The sequence below is a fragment of the Lentinus tigrinus genome, assembly GCF_003813185.1.
Source record: "Lentinus tigrinus ALCF2SS1-7 unplaced genomic scaffold L226scaffold_15, whole genome shotgun sequence".
NCBI classification, from domain to species: Eukaryota; Fungi; Basidiomycota; class Agaricomycetes; order Polyporales; family Polyporaceae; genus Lentinus; species Lentinus tigrinus.
In genome coordinates, this window is record NW_027137924.1 from 68,677 (window position 1) to 88,805 (window position 20,129).

General features: G+C 55.9%; 6 protein-coding genes across 6 annotated transcripts; 1 reads left to right on the forward strand and 5 right to left on the reverse strand.

The window, feature by feature from the left end:
- Positions 1–498: 498 nt before the first annotated feature.
- On the reverse strand, positions 499–2,143 carry L226DRAFT_487992 (uncharacterized protein). The gene is made up of 9 exons (XM_067677217.1): positions 1,910–2,143; positions 1,812–1,853; positions 1,719–1,753; positions 1,528–1,664; positions 1,373–1,466; positions 1,154–1,318; positions 746–1,097; positions 613–689; positions 499–548 (listed from the first exon to the last, which is right to left on the reverse strand). Exons 1-9 carry the CDS (start codon positions 1,986–1,988, stop codon positions 540–542), a joined length of 990 nt encoding a protein of 329 aa, XP_067534442.1. The 5' UTR covers positions 1,989–2,143; the 3' UTR covers positions 499–539.
- Positions 2,144–2,525: 382 nt separating this feature from the next.
- On the reverse strand, positions 2,526–7,641 carry L226DRAFT_464687 (uncharacterized protein; the record flags this gene model as incomplete). Its single annotated transcript, XM_067675877.1, has 14 exons — positions 2,526–3,876; positions 3,935–4,046; positions 4,100–4,178; positions 4,232–4,248; positions 4,309–4,413; positions 4,472–4,567; positions 4,624–4,668; positions 4,718–4,945; positions 5,001–5,103; positions 5,156–5,243; positions 5,300–6,958; positions 7,007–7,033; positions 7,402–7,542; positions 7,601–7,641. The coding sequence occupies 14 exons, from the start codon at positions 7,639–7,641 to the stop codon at positions 2,526–2,528; spliced, it is 4,092 nt and encodes a 1,363-aa protein (XP_067534443.1).
- Positions 7,642–7,841: 200 nt separating this feature from the next.
- On the forward strand, positions 7,842–8,817 carry L226DRAFT_535796 (NADH-ubiquinone oxidoreductase 21kDa subunit). Its single transcript, XM_067680988.1, has 5 exons — positions 7,842–8,105; positions 8,162–8,312; positions 8,372–8,445; positions 8,498–8,513; positions 8,570–8,817. The coding sequence occupies exons 1-5, from the start codon at positions 7,904–7,906 to the stop codon at positions 8,661–8,663; spliced, it is 537 nt and encodes a 178-aa protein (XP_067534444.1). The 5' UTR covers positions 7,842–7,903; the 3' UTR covers positions 8,664–8,817.
- Positions 8,718–14,682, reverse strand: L226DRAFT_535797 (uncharacterized protein). Its single transcript, XM_067680989.1, has 26 exons — positions 14,432–14,682; positions 14,283–14,363; positions 13,953–14,034; positions 13,777–13,893; positions 13,460–13,724; positions 13,271–13,405; positions 12,999–13,219; positions 12,778–12,944; positions 12,622–12,727; positions 12,488–12,570; positions 12,351–12,438; positions 12,168–12,301; positions 11,831–12,108; positions 11,475–11,772; positions 11,263–11,394; positions 11,089–11,204; positions 10,899–11,003; positions 10,793–10,844; positions 10,498–10,736; positions 10,369–10,447; positions 10,229–10,317; positions 10,000–10,180; positions 9,844–9,950; positions 9,640–9,784; positions 9,434–9,582; positions 8,718–9,380 (listed from the first exon to the last, which is right to left on the reverse strand). The coding sequence occupies exons 1-26, from the start codon at positions 14,603–14,605 to the stop codon at positions 8,912–8,914; spliced, it is 4,092 nt and encodes a 1,363-aa protein (XP_067534445.1). The 5' UTR covers positions 14,606–14,682; the 3' UTR covers positions 8,718–8,911.
- A 109-nt stretch (positions 14,683–14,791) lies between these two features.
- Positions 14,792–16,405, reverse strand: L226DRAFT_553433 (FMN-linked oxidoreductase). Its single transcript, XM_067682926.1, has 5 exons — positions 16,194–16,405; positions 16,063–16,126; positions 15,437–16,007; positions 15,109–15,385; positions 14,792–15,049 (listed from the first exon to the last, which is right to left on the reverse strand). Exons 1-5 carry the CDS (start codon positions 16,365–16,367, stop codon positions 14,888–14,890), a joined length of 1,248 nt encoding a protein of 415 aa, XP_067534446.1. The 5' UTR covers positions 16,368–16,405; the 3' UTR covers positions 14,792–14,887.
- A 528-nt stretch (positions 16,406–16,933) lies between these two features.
- Positions 16,934–19,612, reverse strand: L226DRAFT_509635 (uncharacterized protein; the record flags this gene model as incomplete). The annotated part of the gene is made up of 5 exons (XM_067678224.1): positions 16,934–17,758; positions 17,812–17,981; positions 18,030–18,212; positions 18,271–19,273; positions 19,322–19,612. The coding sequence occupies 5 exons, from the start codon at positions 19,610–19,612 to the stop codon at positions 16,934–16,936; spliced, it is 2,472 nt and encodes an 823-aa protein (XP_067534447.1).
- Positions 19,613–20,129: the final 517 nt, after the last annotated feature.

The following is a 20,129-nucleotide window of genomic DNA, read 5'->3' on the forward strand; positions in this document are numbered from 1 at the left end:
CAGGGCTGCCTACTCGCTAACGTCGTGCCCACAAGGCGCGACAGCCTCCCGCCATGGGGGGCCCTCTGCACGCTGTAGTGACGAGGCTAAACAAAGCAAGGCTCTTCTTCGGGGGAGTCTTCTTTCTCTTCCGTGGCGTCTTCTGCCTTCAACTGCGAAGGCGGGAGGCGGCACGGACGGCAAAGAAGGCTCAAGCTCAGGGAGTCGGAGAATACAGAAGGCGCGCCACGTACGAGACCTTATCAGCCACCCTGAGTTCGCGCAGTCACTGGTGGGTTAGGGTTCCTGTTTCCGCAGGAAGTCCACGTGGCTGATGATAGGAAGCGCCGGAAGTTTGGTATGTAGTGACGTCACTGGGAGGGACTACATGTCTCTCGACATAGAAGCCCGAGTCAGGACGATCACCCGCACCCGAAGATTATAAGTGATAAAGACTAATTGTCAGTTATTGATACATTCGGTGAGTCTGTCTTGTGACAAAACACCACCACAGTACGTGCAACGCCGGCGTTCCCAGAATTGTCACGTTGCTGGTACTTCTACTGGCACTGCAAGAAATGACATGAAGCGGTGAGCACTTCTATCTAAGAGCGGTGCGAAGGACAAAATTACCTGGTAGTAGTATGGGGGTGAGACAGCCTTGCAGGCGTAGGGGCTCGCACACGACGTGGGCCCGCTGTATCCGGTTCCTGTAATGTCTAGCATTAGTGGCGCAGGTCAGTCTCGGAGTACAATCGAAGCTCACCTCCGCACTGTCCCCATTGAGACTGGAGAGGACCGCTCGCGGAGGTCGTGGTGGTAACCGGAGTGGACACGGGGGTCGATGAAGGCGGAACGGTCGTCGCAACAGTGGTGGTCGAGCTCGACGGCGGCGCCGGAGAAGATGATCCGGAACCAATGGCAGTCGTGATGGGCCCACTCTCTATGTAGACCCCGGACACGTACCAGTCCTCGGGCGTCGGGGTGTTGACGATGCGGAGGACGCCGACGTGGAAGTCCTCGGAGTTGGTCGACGTCGAGGCGGCGATGTTGTTCGCAACCTTGGTGAGAGCAGAGGATCCGTTCGAAGCCCAGAGACCGACGGTTCCGGCCGAGAACTAGGATGCTAGTCAGTCTGGTGAGTTGCACAATGAGTCGTTCAAGGTGAACGTACGTCGATGTCGTATGCGAAGTTATACCACTGCCCGGCGACGAAGGGAGTGCTCCACTGGGGCTGACCGCCGACGTGCCACTCGAGGTCGGTCGGGTTCGGGGCAACACCGTACTTCAACTCGGTGAAGTGAGACTCGAAGAAGAAGATCTGGTGCTCGAGGGTCGACTGTAGCGGAACGGGTCAGCGACAGAAGTAGCGCATAGGTGGCGATGCACTCACGTCAGGTGGGTTTGTGGCCGAATGCATGAGAGAGAAGTGGTAGAAGAGGTTGCCAGTGCCCAAGTTCTGAGTGGTCTGAGGGATAAGCTCCGCCCTTCGCGTGTTCCAAGTCAGCATTGGCGATGCAAACTCAGTAGGTGATGATAGGAACGCACCTCTCCATGTTGGAGTTCCAGGTAGCAGTGGAGTCGATGGTCATCCGGAGACCATGCGTCTCGTCAGTGTCGGCGGGGTTTTTGTAAGCCGGGTCAAGCGCAAGGTAGTGCGAGGTCGGCTGGCTGCCATGGATGTACTGTCCAGAGGTAAGCTTGACAAGCTACTGTATGGCGATGGTGCATGTACGAACCCATTGGTAGGTGCCAACTTCGCTAGCCCAGGACCCTGCGGACAACAGTTCAGCACGCTAGAAAGGCATAGGCCTGCCTACCCGAACACATACACTTGTCGAAGTCAGCAACCGTCGAGAACGCGTTGAAGGATCCTGAACATGGCATGGTAAGCGTAGTTCTCGCTATAATGTCCCCATGAGATACCCACCGTCCCATATCTTCGTGCCGCCACGAACGACGCCAGCAAACAGAGCGAAAGACGCGAGAACAGAGCGGCGGAGGAACATCTTGGACTCGACAGCAGGCAACGTGTACGCACCTTCTGCTTGCTCGTAGCTTAAGTATCGACCGTCGGGCAATACTACGGAATAGCCTTCGCAAGACTCTATGCCGGAACAACAGAGACTGTCGCCTCGCAATTTGCGAGGATCGCCCGCCCTCCTCCTGGGAAAACGTCGGAAAGGCTGGGGCCCCGCATGATCACCAACAGGAGCGCAAGACGAACGGCGTCCGGCGTTGAGAGCTTGAACACGGGGGTGCGCTCGGGAGAACCATGGATATATCGAAGTGATTAAACTGGTACAGGGAATATGTCTTCCGGGGTATGCCTTCCGGGGTATGAACGTAACACTGGGGAATCCGAGGCTGTATGGAAATTCATGCGAAATGCGAATCATGAGTGCAATGGGGGGGTGATGGGGTAAAAGTGCAGGAATAAGTTACAACCGTATGATGTCGTTCCGGCCGTGAAAAGATGTAGAGCGGGGAAATGTGGTCGTGTACAGAGAGTCGTGGTCGTGTTGTGATTCATGTTCGTGATCTTGTCATGCTGCCCTGAACATCCATGATGTCAGCCAGGACTTCGGCTGCTGGGCCTCCTCGGCCTCTTCCTCGTCTCGTTCTCGCGCGTCCTCCGCTGCGTCCTCTTCCTCGGCGATTGCAACGCCATAAACGGCCTCATGCATCGTGATGACCTTCGAGCCTGACGACCCATGCCTGAAGATGGGCGGCGTCGACGCAACGGAGGTGGCTCCAAGGGAAGTCGGATCGTTGACAGTCAACACGGACCTGGCGCCAAAGCTCGGGATCTGGGGGGGTCTCCGCATTCCGAGTTCGTGGTCCATCGAAGCAGCGCGGTTTCGACGATGTGCATCCGAAGGCATAAGGAAGGTGGATGGCGCCCCTCGGCTACTCGCTTGTGAGACAGCAGAGCCGACCGACATGGATCGGTATCCTGTCGAGGAACGGACGTCGAACACGCTCGGACGCCCGATGCCAACATGTGATCTCGTCGTGCTCTGGCTCGCCCTCCGACGTTTTGACTGTCGACGGTAGATGGGAGCTTCCTCGACGTCGCCGTCGTGGGACTCGATGCGAGATGCGATGGCAGGCGGTAGCTGGATCTGCTCCGTGCCATCCAGCCGCCTGTACAGGCTGGGGCGTAGCGACTCGGACTCCTCCTCGTCGATGCTCCCGAAGCTGGTCGCAAACGGGATGGACAGCCCTGTCTCGATGAACTGGTCCTCTCCCCAGGCACCCAGCCTGCCCGCCCCCGGCTGGCTAGTCAACGACATCCGCAGATCGATGGTGTCATCCAGGTTGAGGATGTTCAGAGGATCACGCGGCAGCCAGAGGACGTTCTCGATGTCCCGCGTATAGTAGGGGTTGTCGTATGTGTGACTTGGCGACGACTCGTCTTCCCATGCTGGGTGCGGAGGATGCTTGGTGACAACGGCGGGAGCCATCTCCTCGGGGGAACTCGAGCGCACTTGGTCCTCTCCGCTGACTTCCTGCCAGGTCTCCAGAACTGGGCATTTGGGGGCCTCCGACTCGTCCGTAGGTGAGGCGGGGGCAAGCTCGTTGAGCGGTACGGTGGAGTCAGATCGACGGGCTGCACCGAATGGACCGAACGGGTTGGGAAGGTGTCGAGGGACTTTGCGTTGGCGGCTCGCGATGGTAGCGTAGGCAAAGTTCAACCTTAGGGGAAGCTTCCACGGCCAGACCTCCGATGTAGACCCGCCGCTCATCTTGGTCTCGAGGTCATTCCGATGATTCTCGCCGTCAAGCGGTGCTGCATCGTCAATGAGCTCTTCTGTTGGTTGACCGGTGCCGCACACAACCTGGGCCTCGAGGACGTCATCACGCTCAAAGCGAGAACGACACATGCGTGTCATGCTGGAAAGCGGGAGGCGATTAGCAACTCGTCATGCGCAAACGGTACTGCGGTACGTACAAGACCTTGTACATAGCCGTAATGATAATGAGTACGGCGGATATGGCCACATTGACAGTCTTCTTGTTGACGACCATGTAGGCGAGGAAGACGACCTGGGCCAGAATAAGGCCTTGGGCCGATCAGTACCAGACAGCAGACAGGCGAGAGCATCGCAAAACACACCATCCAAGGAGTATCGAACCATACGAATCAGGAGGACTTGACCATTTCCTTCGTAGTTCTTTGCATATACGTGAAGCAGCTAGGACATGGAAATGAGTAACAACCTCGAATGCATCGACGCGCGAAGAATACCTGGTTCTTGACCACAGCTGGATAATGGTATCGTCTCATGAGCCGATATACATAGAGAAGAGTAGTAGGGAACTCACTTCGCTCTACCGCGAAATACACCAGTGCGAACGGGATTACGAGCGGGTTGAGGAGCGCGAAAACAAGTAGGACATGCATAACGAGAACGTGGTTGGGGAGCCAATCTGAATCCAAGACAGTCAGCAGGGTGTCTCTTTCATGAACAATTGTGTGGAGACATACAATAGTAGTTGAATGTACGTGGACGAATGCCCATCGCACGCTTACGAGGGGTCACCTGTCGCCGCGTGGCGGGGTAGACGATGAGAGGCAAACCAACTAATCATGACGTCCATAGTCAGTGTATATTTGGACTACATACGGTATTGACTCACAGAGGGCAAGCTCGAGGCCACCGTGCATAGCCGTGGTGAAGATGACTGCGTGCAAGGTCAACCGACAGTAAAGTCTGAAAGCGGGAATACTTACACCAGCCAACGTAGAAGGGGGCAGCGACCGGGAAGCTCTGAGCGATGACCGTAGCCAGCTTCTCCGACGAGATGGACTTGAAGGAGAGCAAGAACGACTGCAGCGCGACAGTTCCGACGCAGAAGAAGACCAGAACGTTGACGACGAGGAACTTGTAGTATCGCGTCATGATACGGTCATGTAGCGCAGACAGAGTGGCGATTGTATGTGCTCGCTTCCCGATCAACACTGCCAACGAATGTGGTTAGCGAAGGTACACCAAGGTGAAAGAGTCGTGACATACGCAGTAAGAGCGGAATCAACAGGGATAACAGGGCGACAAGAACCGTAGGGACGAATGACTGCAGCAGCTCTTCTTCCCATTGATGCGTTGAGAGGAAATTGAGCTATTGAGAAATTATGAGCACCGTTCCGACTTACGGAGGGGGAGAAGCTCACCAGTCCCGGAACAAGGGTACTCAAGTTCTGAATGTTCACCAGACCGACAAAGAACGAGACTGGGAACACCCAGAAGATAGTAAACGCCCTGAACACACGTCAGCCCATGGACAAGCTCGACGACATCCCAGTTCCGATACGTACCATACTCCAAGTTCTACGACCCAGTCCTTGACGAACTCCACTCTGAACGTAGGCTTCATCAACCTTGTCCAATCCAGGTCCTCATACATGGGTGCCATCGAGACCAAACACTGCAGCGGGTTATCCGGGTGCACCGCTAGGTACTTGCACGCCCTCCGAGCATCCGCGGGATCGACGAAGGTAACAAAAGCCGTCGGCATAGCTTCGAAGTTAGTCAGCGGCATCGAGCGCTTCTCTGTGATCATGTTCGTCACGACGAGCAGCTTCGCAGTGTAGAAGTCGATCGCGGGAACGGTTTTGCCACGGAGGAGCGATGAGAGGTGAATGAGAGGTTGGTAGTCGTCCAGGGTGCTCCTTGGTAGGCTAAGCAGCGCGTCCCAGATGGTCTTCTCCGGCTCAGAGGACTTGGGCTGCTTCTCCTTCGTCGCAGGTTGGCCGGACTCGAGATCTCCGTGAGTCTTGGCGAAGTGTCTGCGCCATCCTGAGTTGTGGATGTCTGCCCTCAGCTCAGAATCTAGGGCGGGAAGATACGGCTTTAGAGTGCGGATGAGGAGGTGCATCCGGTCTTCGCCTTCCTCAGTGCCGTCCTCTCCGTCGCCCTGAGAGACAGCCTCTACGTCTAAAGGGCCTGCAACGCTAACCCTCTTCACTGCAATGGACATCCGGCGAGCCGCATCGCGGAAGACACCGGAAAACCGTCGGGTTTCGACAGCAGCTTGTACGCAAGTGAGAGCCTTGCGAGCCAATTTGATGTGCGCCGTCTCCAGGAGTCGCAGTATCTCCTCACGTCGCTCCATTAAGGACGCCAACTCGTTCATCCTGCGAACCATCACGACGCGGTCTATTGCCGGGGGATCGAACAGTCCGGAAGTGGGGTCTTGTGTCGGAGAGCCTCTCTCGGCATCACTGCCGTTGTGTTCGCCACTGGGCGGCCGTGTAAGGTGAACATGCGCTGGGATGCGGCGAGCTCGGTTGAAGAAGAACGCGAGCATCTTGTTCAGGAACCCTGGCTGTGTGGACGATGTGATGCCAATGGCGGGACGCGCCACCCTCCGGGAGAGGAAGTACTCAAAGTACTCCTTCAGGTCTTTCTCCGAGCGGAGCGCCTGGGGAATGTTCGTCACCATCACCGTTCGCAGGCGCAAGCCACGATTAGAATGGTCGTCGTCGAGCGGTGGGAGTGCGTGAAATGGATACTGGGGATGGGGGTGAGGGTTGTACTGTGCGCGACGCTCGGCGCGTGTCTCCGAGGCAGCGCGATTCGCAGCGGCGAGAATGTTCTGCGCGCGGAAATGAAAGGCTCCGCGACAGATCCAGTACAGCGTGCCGAACCAGGTAAAAGTAATCCAGATGAGGAGGACGATGTGCACCCAGAGGAGAGAGAGCCCCTTCTCGGTCGTGACGAGAGACGAGATGGACGCGCGGGTCATGGACTTGGAGGAGACGGTGCCGTCTGAGAAAGTGACATGAATGGGGAAGAGGACGAGGAGAGTAGAGAAGCTCTGGATGACAGCAAACCAGAAACAGCCACGCAGGAAGCGAATGTACAGAGTAGCGTCGACGCCCCGGAGTTCGTTCAAGCGGTCTTCGGGGAAGGTGAGAACTTGCTTGATCCATCCAAGAGGCCATTTGGTTCGCGGCAGTGGTGGCGAGGGCCGCCTGAGAGCTCGTGAGAAGCAGGATGCACAGAATGATGTTCGGACTTACTTTGCCCATGACCTTCCCTGGTACAAGCTGCAGAAGGAACAGTATTTAGTCAGCGCTAATACCAGATGTAAGGCGAATGGCAGCCAAACGGCACTGAACCAGGTGGGTTGCTGCGGCGAGTCAGAGAAAGGTCATAAATTTACAGTACTGCGACGAAGTCGCGTCCTCCGCTTTCAAGCCTGTCACTCCTGCGGTGCTAACCACCACAGCCATAGCCCGCGAGCATTGGGTAGTCAACATAAGGCAGGCATCGTCGTGAACGCGGGGAGGACGGGTGAACCATGCAAGCTGCCGCAGGTGGTGGCAGACTGTCGGGCGGAGAGCACTTGCAACGGACAAACGCCCTGGAGCCGGCAGATCTGACTTTCCGGGAGTAACAAGCAGTATGTACTCACTATCCAAATTCCCAGCTCTCGACGCTGCCCAAGCCGTGCTTGAAAGGCCCCTTGCCACGTCTCTTCCGTCTCATGAATTCATGGGCACTGATTGTTATGAGGAAGATGCCCCCCGCGACGACCGACTGGTTGATGAGTCCACTGGTACGCGGTTTCCATTAGCGGGAAAGAGAGACGCCACAGTTTGGACTAGACCGACCTGTAGTCCTTGGAAAACGGCCTGTTCTGAATTGTGGCCATCGTCGTGCGGGCGATGTCATGGACGACGAGGACGACGAGACGAGACGTGCGGCCGGAGCCAGACGAGAGGGAGGAGGAGAGGCTGGGTGCCTTCGCTTCGCCTGGGGAGCGTCTTCAGTCGGTGATACCACTCTCGGCAACAGGCGAGCGCCATGTGGGCTGACATTGCGTGGAGACGCCCACCCGGCGCGAACCGGCGCTGCTCGACTGCCTGTGCCTCTGCTCGACGCCGCCTGCGTTCAGCTCGTTCTCCTTCATCATCATGTCTCTCTTGCGCGCCTGCCAGCAGGCTGTCTCCAAGCAAGCCGTCGGCAGGGTCGCCCTCACCTCCGCCAGGGCATACAGCACCCCAGTCACTCCCGATGCGACCATTCCCCAGACCACCGAGCAGCAGCAGGACAAGGAGATCGCCCAGGCTCCTCAGCGGGACGTTGTGACGGCGGACATCGTCAGCGGTGCACCTAGTGAGTGTCAGACCATATTTTATCCATAAACAAGCGGAAACAAACCGCCGTCGCAGAGGAGCTCCGTCATCGCGCCGTCCGTATCTTCCAGCCCACGCGCAGCACGACGCAGAGCGGGCCCGGCAAGGCCAACCGCTGGAGGATCGACTGGGACATCCTTCCGGGTGGTGGTCGTTGGGAGAACCCCCTCATGGGCTGGGCAAGCTCGTGAGTCAACCACTGCGCAGCACCTGCTTACGACTCCGAACGCTAACGCGGGTTGGCAGTGCGGATTACATGCAGGGCACGCGTCTGTCCTTCCGAACCAAGGAGGACGCTATTCACTTCGCTGAGAAGCAAGGTTCGTCCTCCTCCTTCCCTGTCGGTTGCTATATATTCACCCGCGTTCGCAGGCTGGGATTACTACATGTACGCATCGAACCTGCGCCCCTCTCGGCTCTTGGACTCATCCTGTCTCCTCACAGTGCTCACCCCGAAGTCAACCGCATTCCCCCCAAGAACTACGCGGAGAACTACGTGTACAAGCCTTCCAAGCTTCGCATCATGCGTACAAAGTAGATTTGAATATACTACTTTTTCTCTTCACATCCCTGGAATTCCATCTCGACGGCTGCTCCGCAAAGGGGTCTGACAAGTCATAGCCATGTAGATTGGGTAAGGTGGTACACATGCGATGCGGGGCACAGTTAGCAATACAGACTTCACAGCACAGAGCAACAATCAAGCAAGCAGCGCAGCAGATGGTACTTAGAGGATCCCTGTCCGATTTTCAGTCCCAATCACCAGCCAACGTCCGTATACGTCCTTCAATTGAACCCAATGATCCTGCTCTTCGGTCTCAAGCTCATGACCGGTGCCCTCCGCTTTTTCGCCGTCACCTCCTTCTCCTCCACATCCGACTCCTCGTCATCGCTCTCCGAGACGTGGTGTCGAACCGGTCTCGGGCGGAATTGCGCCGTCTCCCGTTGCTGCCTCGGCCGCGCCTGAGGTGGCGGAGGCGTCGGCGGCGTCGGTGATACTGGTTGCGGGGGCACTTCAGGCTGCTCTTGCACGGGTGATGGCTGGACGACCTCCTGCGCTATTTGGGGCGCGCGCAGCGAGATGGCGCACTCGGAGAGCCCCCGCACGACGTCTGCGTCGAGCTCGATGTTGAAGAGGTCGAAAATGTACCGCCGGACGGGCATGCGGTACTTCTGCGTGGAGATTGTGTGCAGCGCGCGGTAGAACATGCTCGGGGAGCTGAAGATGTGGCGGTACTCCGGCTTGCTCTTCATCCTGCGAGGAACCTTGAGCAGCCACCCATGAGAGATTATGCATTAAATACGTACTTTGTCAGCGATCTTGATGCTGCGTTTGCGATCACGGTGTTCGCGAGGTTGTAGATGGCCGTCATCACTTCCGTCTCTTCCTCGCTCTCCGGTGGAGTAAGTCGGCTATCGTCAAGGGCTTCACTCGCTACGCAGTCCCAGGGAGGTATCTATCGAGATCGATGAGTGCTGCGCGGATAGGTCCGATTTACATGGCGCGCACGTACTGAGACGAACTGGTCAACGTCCAGCGGCACGCAGAGCCCTGTGGGAAGCCCCAACGGGGACAGTGTAGCCTCCCAGTGGTAGTCGCCCAAAATCTCCGCGCCTTGAGGTGTTGATGAAATCAGTCCGAGGACGAAGAAACAGGTCCTGTTGGCAGAGCTCCGTTAGCTTGCCATCCTACCGAGCAAGCACGTATAGGTACAGACCCCCGCACGGAGAGTACCAGCGACTGCTCCGCGATCTCCAAGATAGCAGGAATGATCTCCTCTTCCTCGAAGAATGGCAGCCCACGTTCCGTAGCACCGATGTTTCCCTAGAAAGGGTGAGCGACAGGCGGATCCAATCCGGTGGAAGATACTCACGACAGCCCACAGCACGCTCTTCAGCTTGAGGATGAGGTCCCGGTCTTCGCTCTCCAACCCATGCCGGCGGATGAAATGTGCGAACTCTGCGAAATGACCCTTCTCTTGCAGCACTTCGCACCCGAGGTCAGTCTTGGCCATGACCCCGTAGAAGTGGGGCGGAACAATTCCGTCGAAGGCTCTTTGGACGAGTTAGTCGCAGGAAACATCTGAGGACAAGACGACTTACAGCATGTCGTCCTCTTCTTCGCTGCCGTTTTCACTGAATGCCTTCGCGAGGAAGACTTCAATGTGCACCACATAATGAAGGTTGCGCTCCTGTGCCGGCATGAGCGATACTCTCGATTTCGATCAATTGGCGCTGCTCACATGGAACCACAGCTCCATCTCCCGCTCGATGTACTCAGCAGCATATAAGAATCGGAACCCAGTGGGCGTCGACATGAACCTGCTCTAGGCTCAGCGATACAGGGCACACCACGACAGACGGAGACTTACTTGAGCAACAACGGGTGACCGACCTCCCCGAGGTGGTCGAGCGTGGGCTGCATTTCCACCACCATCTGCAAGACGTCCGTAGACTCGCACGCCTCTTCGAGGAACCGCACTGCGAGCTCGCGCACTTCCAACGCAGGATCGTATAGCTGCGTTAGAAGCAATTTGAGCATCCATGCATGCGCTACTTGACTTCCGCGAATCAAGCTTCCTAGATGAGTAGTCACGTAGAGTCGGATGTGCTGAACCATTTTACGTCAGTTATTCTGACTTGACGGTGTGAAGGTATTCTACCCACTTTATGGCTAGAAGTCATCGCTTTCGAGAGCACGACTCGCGAATGGCCGTCGCTAGAGTGATAGTCAGTACGCAGAATTTACCACGAAATTGAGCGCCCAACTCACATGGTGTAGTCCAGGTTCTCAATGATGCCCGTAATCAGGTCCTCCCGGCCTCGAAGCTCGCTGAGGTGGTAGAAAGCGGTGAACACCTTGCACTTCTCCATCAGCCTACGTGGTTGTAGTGATAGCAGATGTCAGTACAACAGTAGCATGAACTCTGGCCCAATCGCATGGGGACGGAGGTGTTACTGACTCTATCCCTTCCTTGCGCTTGCTCAGGGTCCCAAGCATCTCGAAATAGCCGTACGTGAGCGTCTCCTGCATACGCTTCTTCGAAAAGATTGGATCGGATGTGGGCGTCGGGTTGAACTGCGCGGAGGTCAGCGCCGCAAATCGGGTAACGTATAAGCGAGCGGAGGAAGCTTACAGGGTCCAGCTGAGCGAAGCCCTTGACGAGCTGCCCCAGAAACTCGTCTTCTTGCAGGAACCGGATACCGTCGGAGCTAGCCATAAGCGCGTCCAGCAGCAAGCAGCCCAGCCGCACCCAGCGCTGATTCGGCTGAGGTGAATGGGGGGCGAGCGTGCCACGATTGTATCAGATTTTCGAGTACAGTGAGAGGGCCCTTGATGACTATCTACCTTCGACTTTGGTAGGTCGCTGAAGCGGTGCGCGAACGGGTGGAAGAATGACATCAGTTTCTTGATGTACCTTGACACCTTGATGGCCTCCTCCATTCGCTTCGGGTTGTGCAGCGGGCCCTCAACGAGGTCCTGCAGCGTGTCGAAACTCCACTTAGCGTGATCCTTTGTGAGCATGACCTGCGTGTCGAGGAGATTCGCCTGGAACGTTTTGTCATCCATCTGCATCTTCATCTTGAGCTTATCCTGCTCGACGGCCCGCTGCCCGCGTCGCACGGACTCCTCGACAGAGTTCGCCCTGGCGACGTAAACTTGTCAGCATGAATCAGTACGGGCGATGGAGCGAACCGCCGCACCTTGGCCGCGAGTCGCCCCTGACGTTGGCGGGCTGTAATCGCGCTCGATGACGGTTGAAGCTGTCAATGGAAGATAGCGCTGAGGAGCCAACTATCCTGTGCTCATTGTCGTTGTAGTCCGAAGCAAGGCTGAAGACACGGGGTAGTGCCTGAATCTTCGCGGCAATTGACAACGGAAGGACTTGGTTTGCCTTCTGCAACACCTCCGCCATGAGCAGCGTCGCTTTCCGGGATAACGCGGATCCGACGCTAGACTCTTCGAACATAGATGTCAGGGCCTGCAATTAGATTGATTAGGCCATCAAAATGAAGACATGAAGGACACTTAAGAACGTACATCGAGAAGCCCTGCTTTGGTAAACACCAAGATAAGTAATGCAATATACTGATCAGTCAGTTTAAGGGTATCTTGAGGACGCTGGGGTATATCGGCCGGTTGAAGCTCAGCGCTTGTTCTTGACCGACGGTACACTGCAATGCGGATCAGGACCAGACATTGCATCTCGTAGAATATACTCACTTGTCAATCGCCTGCCGTCGATGAAAGCTCGGTGCCACTCTGGGGGTTTGATGTTAAGGAGATCGAAGAACATGTCTAGGATGACTTCCTACGAAGAGCGATGAGCAAGATGTCGAGAATTTCTGCATAGGACGTACTCGAGTCTCCAGAGAAGGTATTCGTAAACAGTCCACCACGACACGGATTGCAGCCTTGTCGTTGATGCAGCAATACATGAGTCCTACACCGTTGGTGAGTTTGTGCCCACAGAAGACTAATGAGTAGTACGAACCACTCCATGTGCGGAGCATTGACGAAACGATGCGGGCACAGCCCTTGATTCTCTCGGTGTGCTCTGAACCTTTGCCGTACGCATCCGTGATGCCGGTTAAGGCAATCTACATGACAGTTCAGCTATGCAGAATACTTGCTCGAATAATCAGCGTACCTCAAGGTCTGTCCCGGGATGAAGATACGCCCGTGTCCGTGGAGAGTCGATGATATGCAAGAAAGCAGCAGCAAGCAATGGCGCCATCTCAAGAGGGCCTTCTGCGAGCGCATGCAGCAGGACCCGGATACCACCAGTGCGTGCCATCAGCTCAATATCGATCAGCACTACAAAACTGCCGATGAGGGCATGGCATGATGAAGAAGCTTTGCACAACGTACAAATCTCCGTCAACGTCTGGACGCATATTGGCTTGAACGGATCCTCGGGGTATTCGGCGACCGCGATTAGAGCGCGCATAACCGCGTCTGACAAAGGAACGTTGCCGGACCCAATGGCCGAGTGCGTTGGATGTCGCTCAGAGCCTATCTCAACTATAGCGCGGATGAGCTTGATGACTTGCTCCTTTTCAACGGTGTGCTTGTTGTCTCGACTTAGCGACCTGTTGACACGATTAACAATGATGCTGGTCAGGGATGGGTGTAAGACGTACTTCACCATGTACCAGTCAAGGTCTTGTTCTCCAAGGCGTCGCACAGAGTGGGTATCGACTAGCGAATGTCGGATTAGGCGATATGCTGTTGCACGGGCCTGCTTTGTGGCCTTGTCCGCAAGAGAAGGCAACACTCTGATGTACTCTCAGCAACGGGAGCTAGAGGCAGAATTTGTAAGAGGTACTAACGCGTGAACAACCTCCGCGACGTCTAGCTCGTAACGCACGCGCAGGTTTCGTTGCAGGATGCCAATGAGCTTGTTCATAGTCTCGATGCGTGCGCGGTTGAGCTCTGCCTCCGTAGCAGTCGCAGGGTTCGGCAATGTCGAGGTGGAGGGTGAGGTAGACGGAGAGGATACGGACGAGTTTGAATGGCTATGCGAGTGTTGCCGGGAGAGGAGGAGGAGTGCCTTGACTGCACTGTTTGCCTGGTGCATGGCAGAGCGGAAGTCATCTGCATTCCCGCATGAGCGCGAGACGTGGGTCGGTAGCAGTTTTGAACATACCTCTCTCTGCGCCCTCCTCCTTCCAGTTTGTCGGAGGTATCAGCGGCTGTCCGGTGAACTTGCGCTTCCCTCCTCCAGTGGTCTCATTGCTCCGCTTGCGCACCCCGCGGCCAGTAACTGCAACATCGCAGCTGTAGATGGGTCTGCATAGCGAAAGAATATGCAACAGTACTCACAAGCCTCCATAGATCGCTGGATGGACTGTATCTTCTGCCTCGCGGTGGCCAGTTCTAACTCGACTTCACTCCTCAGGGCATCCTAGGAAGATGCATGAGATCGGACGACCAAAACGCGTACGCATCCTCTGTCACCGGAATCACGTAAATCAAGAACAGAGCCAGCGCATGATACTTGTGGCCCGGCTTGATGGAGAACATACATATATCCGCACCGAGGAGGTGGGAGCATTCATTCCGCTCTCACATCTCACCTTTCCGCAGCGGAAAGGAGATCCAACAGTGATTATGGTCACAGAGAACGCGTAACATAGAGCTTCGAGTACTCACAGTGAGCGGCATCTGCAGCAGGTTCTCAGCACCCTCCTTGATACGGTTCTCAACCTTGAGCTGATCAGTGAGGTACTGCAGCTGAACGCGGTGCATCCGAGGCGATATCAATAACCTCCGTGTGCCGTTCCAAGCCATGAAGGGCGCACCTGGGCATCCCTGTCCCCATCCTGCGCTATCGTACTGTCCGAGGTCGACCAGGATTGAGTGGGGAGGCTCTGGCCGGTGGTCGGAGTGGATGTGCCATTCGTGCCGCCATCGGTAGAGGTCCTCGGGACGGAAGCACTGCCGTTGGTGTGGTGCTCCGCGGCGGTCGCTGGCATCTCCTGCAATCCAGTAAGAAGCCGTGAAGCCCGCAGCACCGGGTTGCCAGCTAGAGAGAAAGGCGTCGGCACAGCAGATGGAGGAACGAGCAGCTTTCCGCGTCTTCAGCCTCGGACGCGCTCATTGCCCTCGTCCACGTGGCCGCTGATCAATCTCGCAGACGCCCACCTTGGCCCGCAGCTGCACGCTACCAGCTCTATGGCACGCAAGCTGAGTCTATGTTACACTTGATCTTCTACGTCTTACTCGAGTACAATTCAATGCTGCAAAGTCTACTCCCCTCACAACTTCTGTGCTCGCCGGCCCACCTTGCCTCGTCCCGCGAAACCCCATTCGATCTGGTGTGCAACAGTGATGGTCACTCCCAGATCCTCCGCGAACGCCCACACCGTCGCCGGGTTCTTCTGGAACTGACGGCCCACGAACACGACGTCGGCCTGGCCCTGAACATCCCGAAGTGAGTATGTCTACTACCCAATCTTAATCTGCCAAGTACCCGCACCTTGTCAAGAATACCCTGAGCAGTGTGGCCGTCGGTGATCGCACCGACAGTGCCGACGAGGATATTGTCTCCGTGAGTCTTCTTCACTGCTTCAGCGAAGGGTGCCTGGTATGCAGGACCGCCCTTTATCTTTTGCGCAGGGTGAACTCCGCCAGTGGAGACGTCGATCAGGTCCACACCGTGCTCGGCCAGGATGCCAGCCAAGCGCACGGTGTCCTCGGAGCGCCATGAGGGCTCGTTAGGGAGGGACTCTTCAAGCCAGTCGGTCGCAGAGATGCTGTTGGGATACGTGAGTGCATATCCGTACCTGGATTACTGCGATACTGACCGCAAGAACAGAGGCATGTGTACAGGGATGACCGCACGGACTGCGTCAACAACCTCGAGCGTCATGCGGGTGCGGTTCTCGAAGCTGCCACCATACTCGTCGGTACGCTTGTTGCTGACCGGACTAATGAACGAATCCAAAAGGTAGCCGTGCGCGTTGTGAATCTCAATGACGTCGAAGCCGGCCTGCAGCGCGCGCTTCGTCGCAGCGACGAAGGCGGCGACAACGCGCTTGATTCCAGTCTTGTCAAGCTCCTTTGGCTTTGGGAAAGTGTCGTTGTATGGCACTGCGCTCGGTGCGAGTACGTCGTGCGGCCAACCGCCCACCGCTTCGGTTGCAGTCGCGCCCATGTCGAGCCAAGGAGCGACAGTGGACGCCTTCCTGCCAGCGTGGGCGAGCTGCATGCCGATCTTCTGGTTCTGCGAGTGTGCGAATTGGACGATACGCCTGAGCGGCTCGATCTGCTCGTCAGTCCACAGTCCGGAATCCTCTGGCGTAATGCGGCCCTCCGGGGTGACCGCAGTGGCCTCGATCATCGTCATTCCAGGACCACGCGTGAAGATTCCTCCCACTGCGACGCGTATTAGTAACCCAAACTCACTGTGGCATCGTGAGTAAGTACGTACGGTGAGCCATGTGCCAGTCAGTGAGCTTCCCATTCTCCGCGGAGTACTGACACATTGGAGAGACCTGCGACGGCCAGCGTAACTGTTAGCCAGCCAGCTCTTGTTGTGTTTTCTTACAATATGCAACTTGCCCAGATCCGGTTGTGGAACTCTACTCCCCGGATCTTGATAGGTTGGAAGAGCTTCGGCAGAGAGGAGAGATCATCAGCGACTGCCGTACCGGATGGAGGGTACTGAGCGGGCGTGAAGAATGGCACGCCGGGCGCGGGTGCATTGGGGATATGAGTACCAGTGGGCCCAGACATGGCTCTAGGAGCGGGGCTCGCGGCGTATACGTTGTGGTTGGGAAGAGAGAAGACACATGGACTGCGAACGGCAGACATTGTCTTTTATAGTTCGCGCGCGACTGTGGACGATCTCCCGCGAAGGTACACGTGCGACGTCATAGCTTCGTAACTCTAGCACTTGTCGGAGTTCGTGGGCATTACTTAGGATGAATCCTTCTCGCGGCTGTCCTCGACGCTCGGGCCCCGGTTCTGTCTACGTATGCAAGTCGAGATGTCCAGAGAACGAGATTTCTGGAATCGGTCAGTCCTGCCCCTCCATGTACAGAAACACAATAGGGCGAAATATCATCATGAAATTCGAACAACGCGGAGGTACCTATGCGAAGGTAAATTATATAAGTTCAAATAGAACGGTGAAAGTTCAATATTAACCGACACCTAGGGTATAAACTTTAGAAATATAGTATACATGTAAAACGAACGACGGCGGAGCAGGAGCATGCATGGTCACTGCGATGTCCTCTAATACTGGACGGGAGGTTAGACTCGCGTAGGGACAGTGTCGTAAGTAGTAAACTGACAAGCTACTTGCGAGAAGCAGCTCCTGGCCGCCTTGTCTTCCGTTTGCTGCCTTTGTTCCTGCGTGTGGGCTGTCTGGAGGCATTTCCGCCCGCGGATGCCTGAGCACCTCCAATCTGCTTCTCCTGCAGCCGTTTGCTGCGACGAAGTGTCGAGGTGTCCATATCAGCCCTAGTTTTGCGTATGATAGTACGAGGCTGCGTGACTGTGGATCGGACAGGGGAGGGAGTGCGCATCCGCTTGGCCCGGCTAGGTTCAGAGGGTGCTTCCAAGGAGGGGGATTTACTCTGGGCAGAGGGGGGTGTTGGTATTCGTTCCACAGAGGACGACACAGACCGAGGAGAATAGGTAGTAGAGGGAGTGGGACTTGGGTGGTAGTTGGGAGTATCCACGGTATGGACAAGGCGATTGTCGCGCTCCAGAGTATGAGTCTGCAAGAACGTAGCCCAATAAGTATCCAGATGCTCTGCGTTCCACTTGCCCATATATTCTTCCGCATCGTGAGGTGGCCGGTGGAAGTTGAGAACCGTTGTCAACCATTCCTGCAGTGCCTTGCTTCCGAGCCGCAACAAACCTGTATACGTTCGACTGAAGGCGTTCGCGCTCTTCCCACCCCCTCCCATGTACACGCCGCCAACCCACTGCGACTCGTGGAAGAACGCCGCGATGAATTTGGTGAGGTCCTGTTGTGAGAGATTGTGAGGTTGCCAGAGAAGAGCGCAATACAGAACGACGTAGAGTAAAGACTCCATGTCGTCCGTGAACGTCTGTTTGCACGTCGATAACTGACGGACGGAAAGCATTCTCAAGGAAGTGAATGCCCAGGTTCCCTGTGATCAACGGTCAATGGCATACGCGATCTTGAGAAAGCGATAACACTCACAACCCGACCCACGAGTCGTGCATTACCCTCTTCATCGATCCTGCACGACGCTTCCCAATCGATGAGGTAACCTCGTCTTACGGCTCGATCCGGCTCTTTCACCAGGATGAAATTACCAATGCTGATGTCCCTATGAATGCGGGAGTCCTTCGCTAGTGCGTCCCTCATGGCTACATTTTTTAGTATGTCACACGAGTTATGTTACTTGCGAGACGTACCCGTGAATGTATCGTAAGTTGCATATAGCAACTCTTCAGCTCCACGAAGAGTCCCAAGGGAATAGCCAGCGACATTGGTGATTAAGCGATAATGTCGCCGTTGGTGGATATCCATCTGGACCACGCTACCACGATATAGCCAGCGATCCGAAAGAAGCGTATGAACGACTGTTTGTTGCACCTCTTTTGCTACGAAGGGACTGAGCGTGCAAACGAGTCAACAATTGGGAAAGATACTCACGTTCGATTTGCCGAGGTCCAGGGGGGAATCGGTATGGGATGTCGCCATGCCATACGAGAGAGGGAACGTGGCGCACGCCGAGGTCAACGAGTCGCCTGATCGTATCACCTTCCAACTCTTCAGATTTCTGGAAGCGCCATGTGTCCTTCAGGAAGACGACCCGGTGAGTCGATGCGTCCAACGCCCAGTATCCGCGGGTACCTCTCCCAATAAGGGATAGTGGTGAGACCACAGGACGCGACACGACGAAACGACGGATATTTTCCGGATGGGAAGAGAAGTGTTGAGGAAGGATGTGTATGGCAAAGACGCGTCCCGGTTCATAATGAACTTTGACCGACCTGTCGAGGTCATCGCCTTCGAGCTCCAATTGAGACTGTACATGAGCGGTTATGGCGTCTCGAAAGAGGTCCTCCTCTCCCGGACGAGCGGCCTCAACCGACATGTCATGCCCACGGATGACGTGTGGAACTTGCGAAAACCGCCACAGGAAATCGCACAGCAAGTTGGGATGTTTGCGGATATTGAAGGATTCCGTTACCACGCAACCCGAACGCTCCCAGCGGAATATTCGCACAGATGAACCGAACACAGCAAGGGAGAAGAAGCAAGTACGATGTTGTCGGGCGAACACCTCAGCAACATACGCAACGTGTTGTCCGAATGCTTCTTTAGGGGGAGGCGCCTCTCCGCTGGGGGCTTGTGGTCGGGCCCATACATCATACGTAGCCCGGGCGGCGTCGTCCAAGGAAGTTGGAGGGTCTGCGAAGCAGTCATGCGACGCATCGGGTTCGACATCAATGAAGAGTTCAACATATCCAAACTCAGCGCGAGAGCGGGCACTCGCACGTCGGACTTGGTCGAGATTGTCGGAAGCATAACAGAAAATGTGTGGCTTTGTGTCTTCATGGTTCACAGTCTCGCCGTCGGGCGTAGCAGCGAGCTCGAAGACAAAACCCGGACAGCGAGACTTATGTTTCGTGTGTCGATTCAATGCTGCGACCTGCTCGTAGGTCATCAAGAGCAAGCATATGCGGAGGCGGGCACTCACCAAGGCTCTACATGCAGTCGGAACACTGTCCGCGTGCGATGGGACTGAGTTGAACGCGTGACGGGAAGAAAGGAACCGCGAGAGGTCTCCGGTATATCGTTGCGGTAGAAAAAAGTCTATGAAGTCTTGGACAGGCATGGGTCCGACAGTGCGTGACCTGAGACTGGCCGCGTTGTTGAGGTTGCGCGACCTGACGGAACTCGGATCGAGGCAGTTGGTTGGCGACAGTGAACAATCAAGCTCGACAGGCACGTCGTAGGAGAAGGGGCGCGCAATGGCATTCGAGTTCATGGGTCTAGCAAACTGTTATGATCCACAGGATATCCGTAGTCGCTCAGCATGAGGTGGAGCTCGAGAAGGGCATAAGTGAAGCCACAGAGCAAGGCTGTGGCGCATCAGACTCTGAAAGCGCTCCACGCGTCGCACGGGCGGCGGTACGCCCCCGGCAAAGCGTCAAGTAGGCCCGATTCAACCACTGTGTCCTCCCAACGAGAACGTATCCGAGTCCTCAATTGAGACGATATTGCCTCAGGTCGCGGAGAGACCGTCTCCCATACGGATAGGGACGAACGTCATACAAGTGCACTAGGAATCGACCAAGCATCAATGTTCGCGCGGAGTATGTGGGCTGAGCCAAACAAACCACACTACACGCAACCGGTCACAGGTTGTCCTCGCTCTAGCGACAAAAGCTCAAAAGAGAAATTAGACATTTGCAATCGACACAACACCAACAGAACCGGTGCGTCATGAATGGCTGCAAGTAAGAATAGTAGCTCGACAGACAGATACGCCGAAGACAAATGTA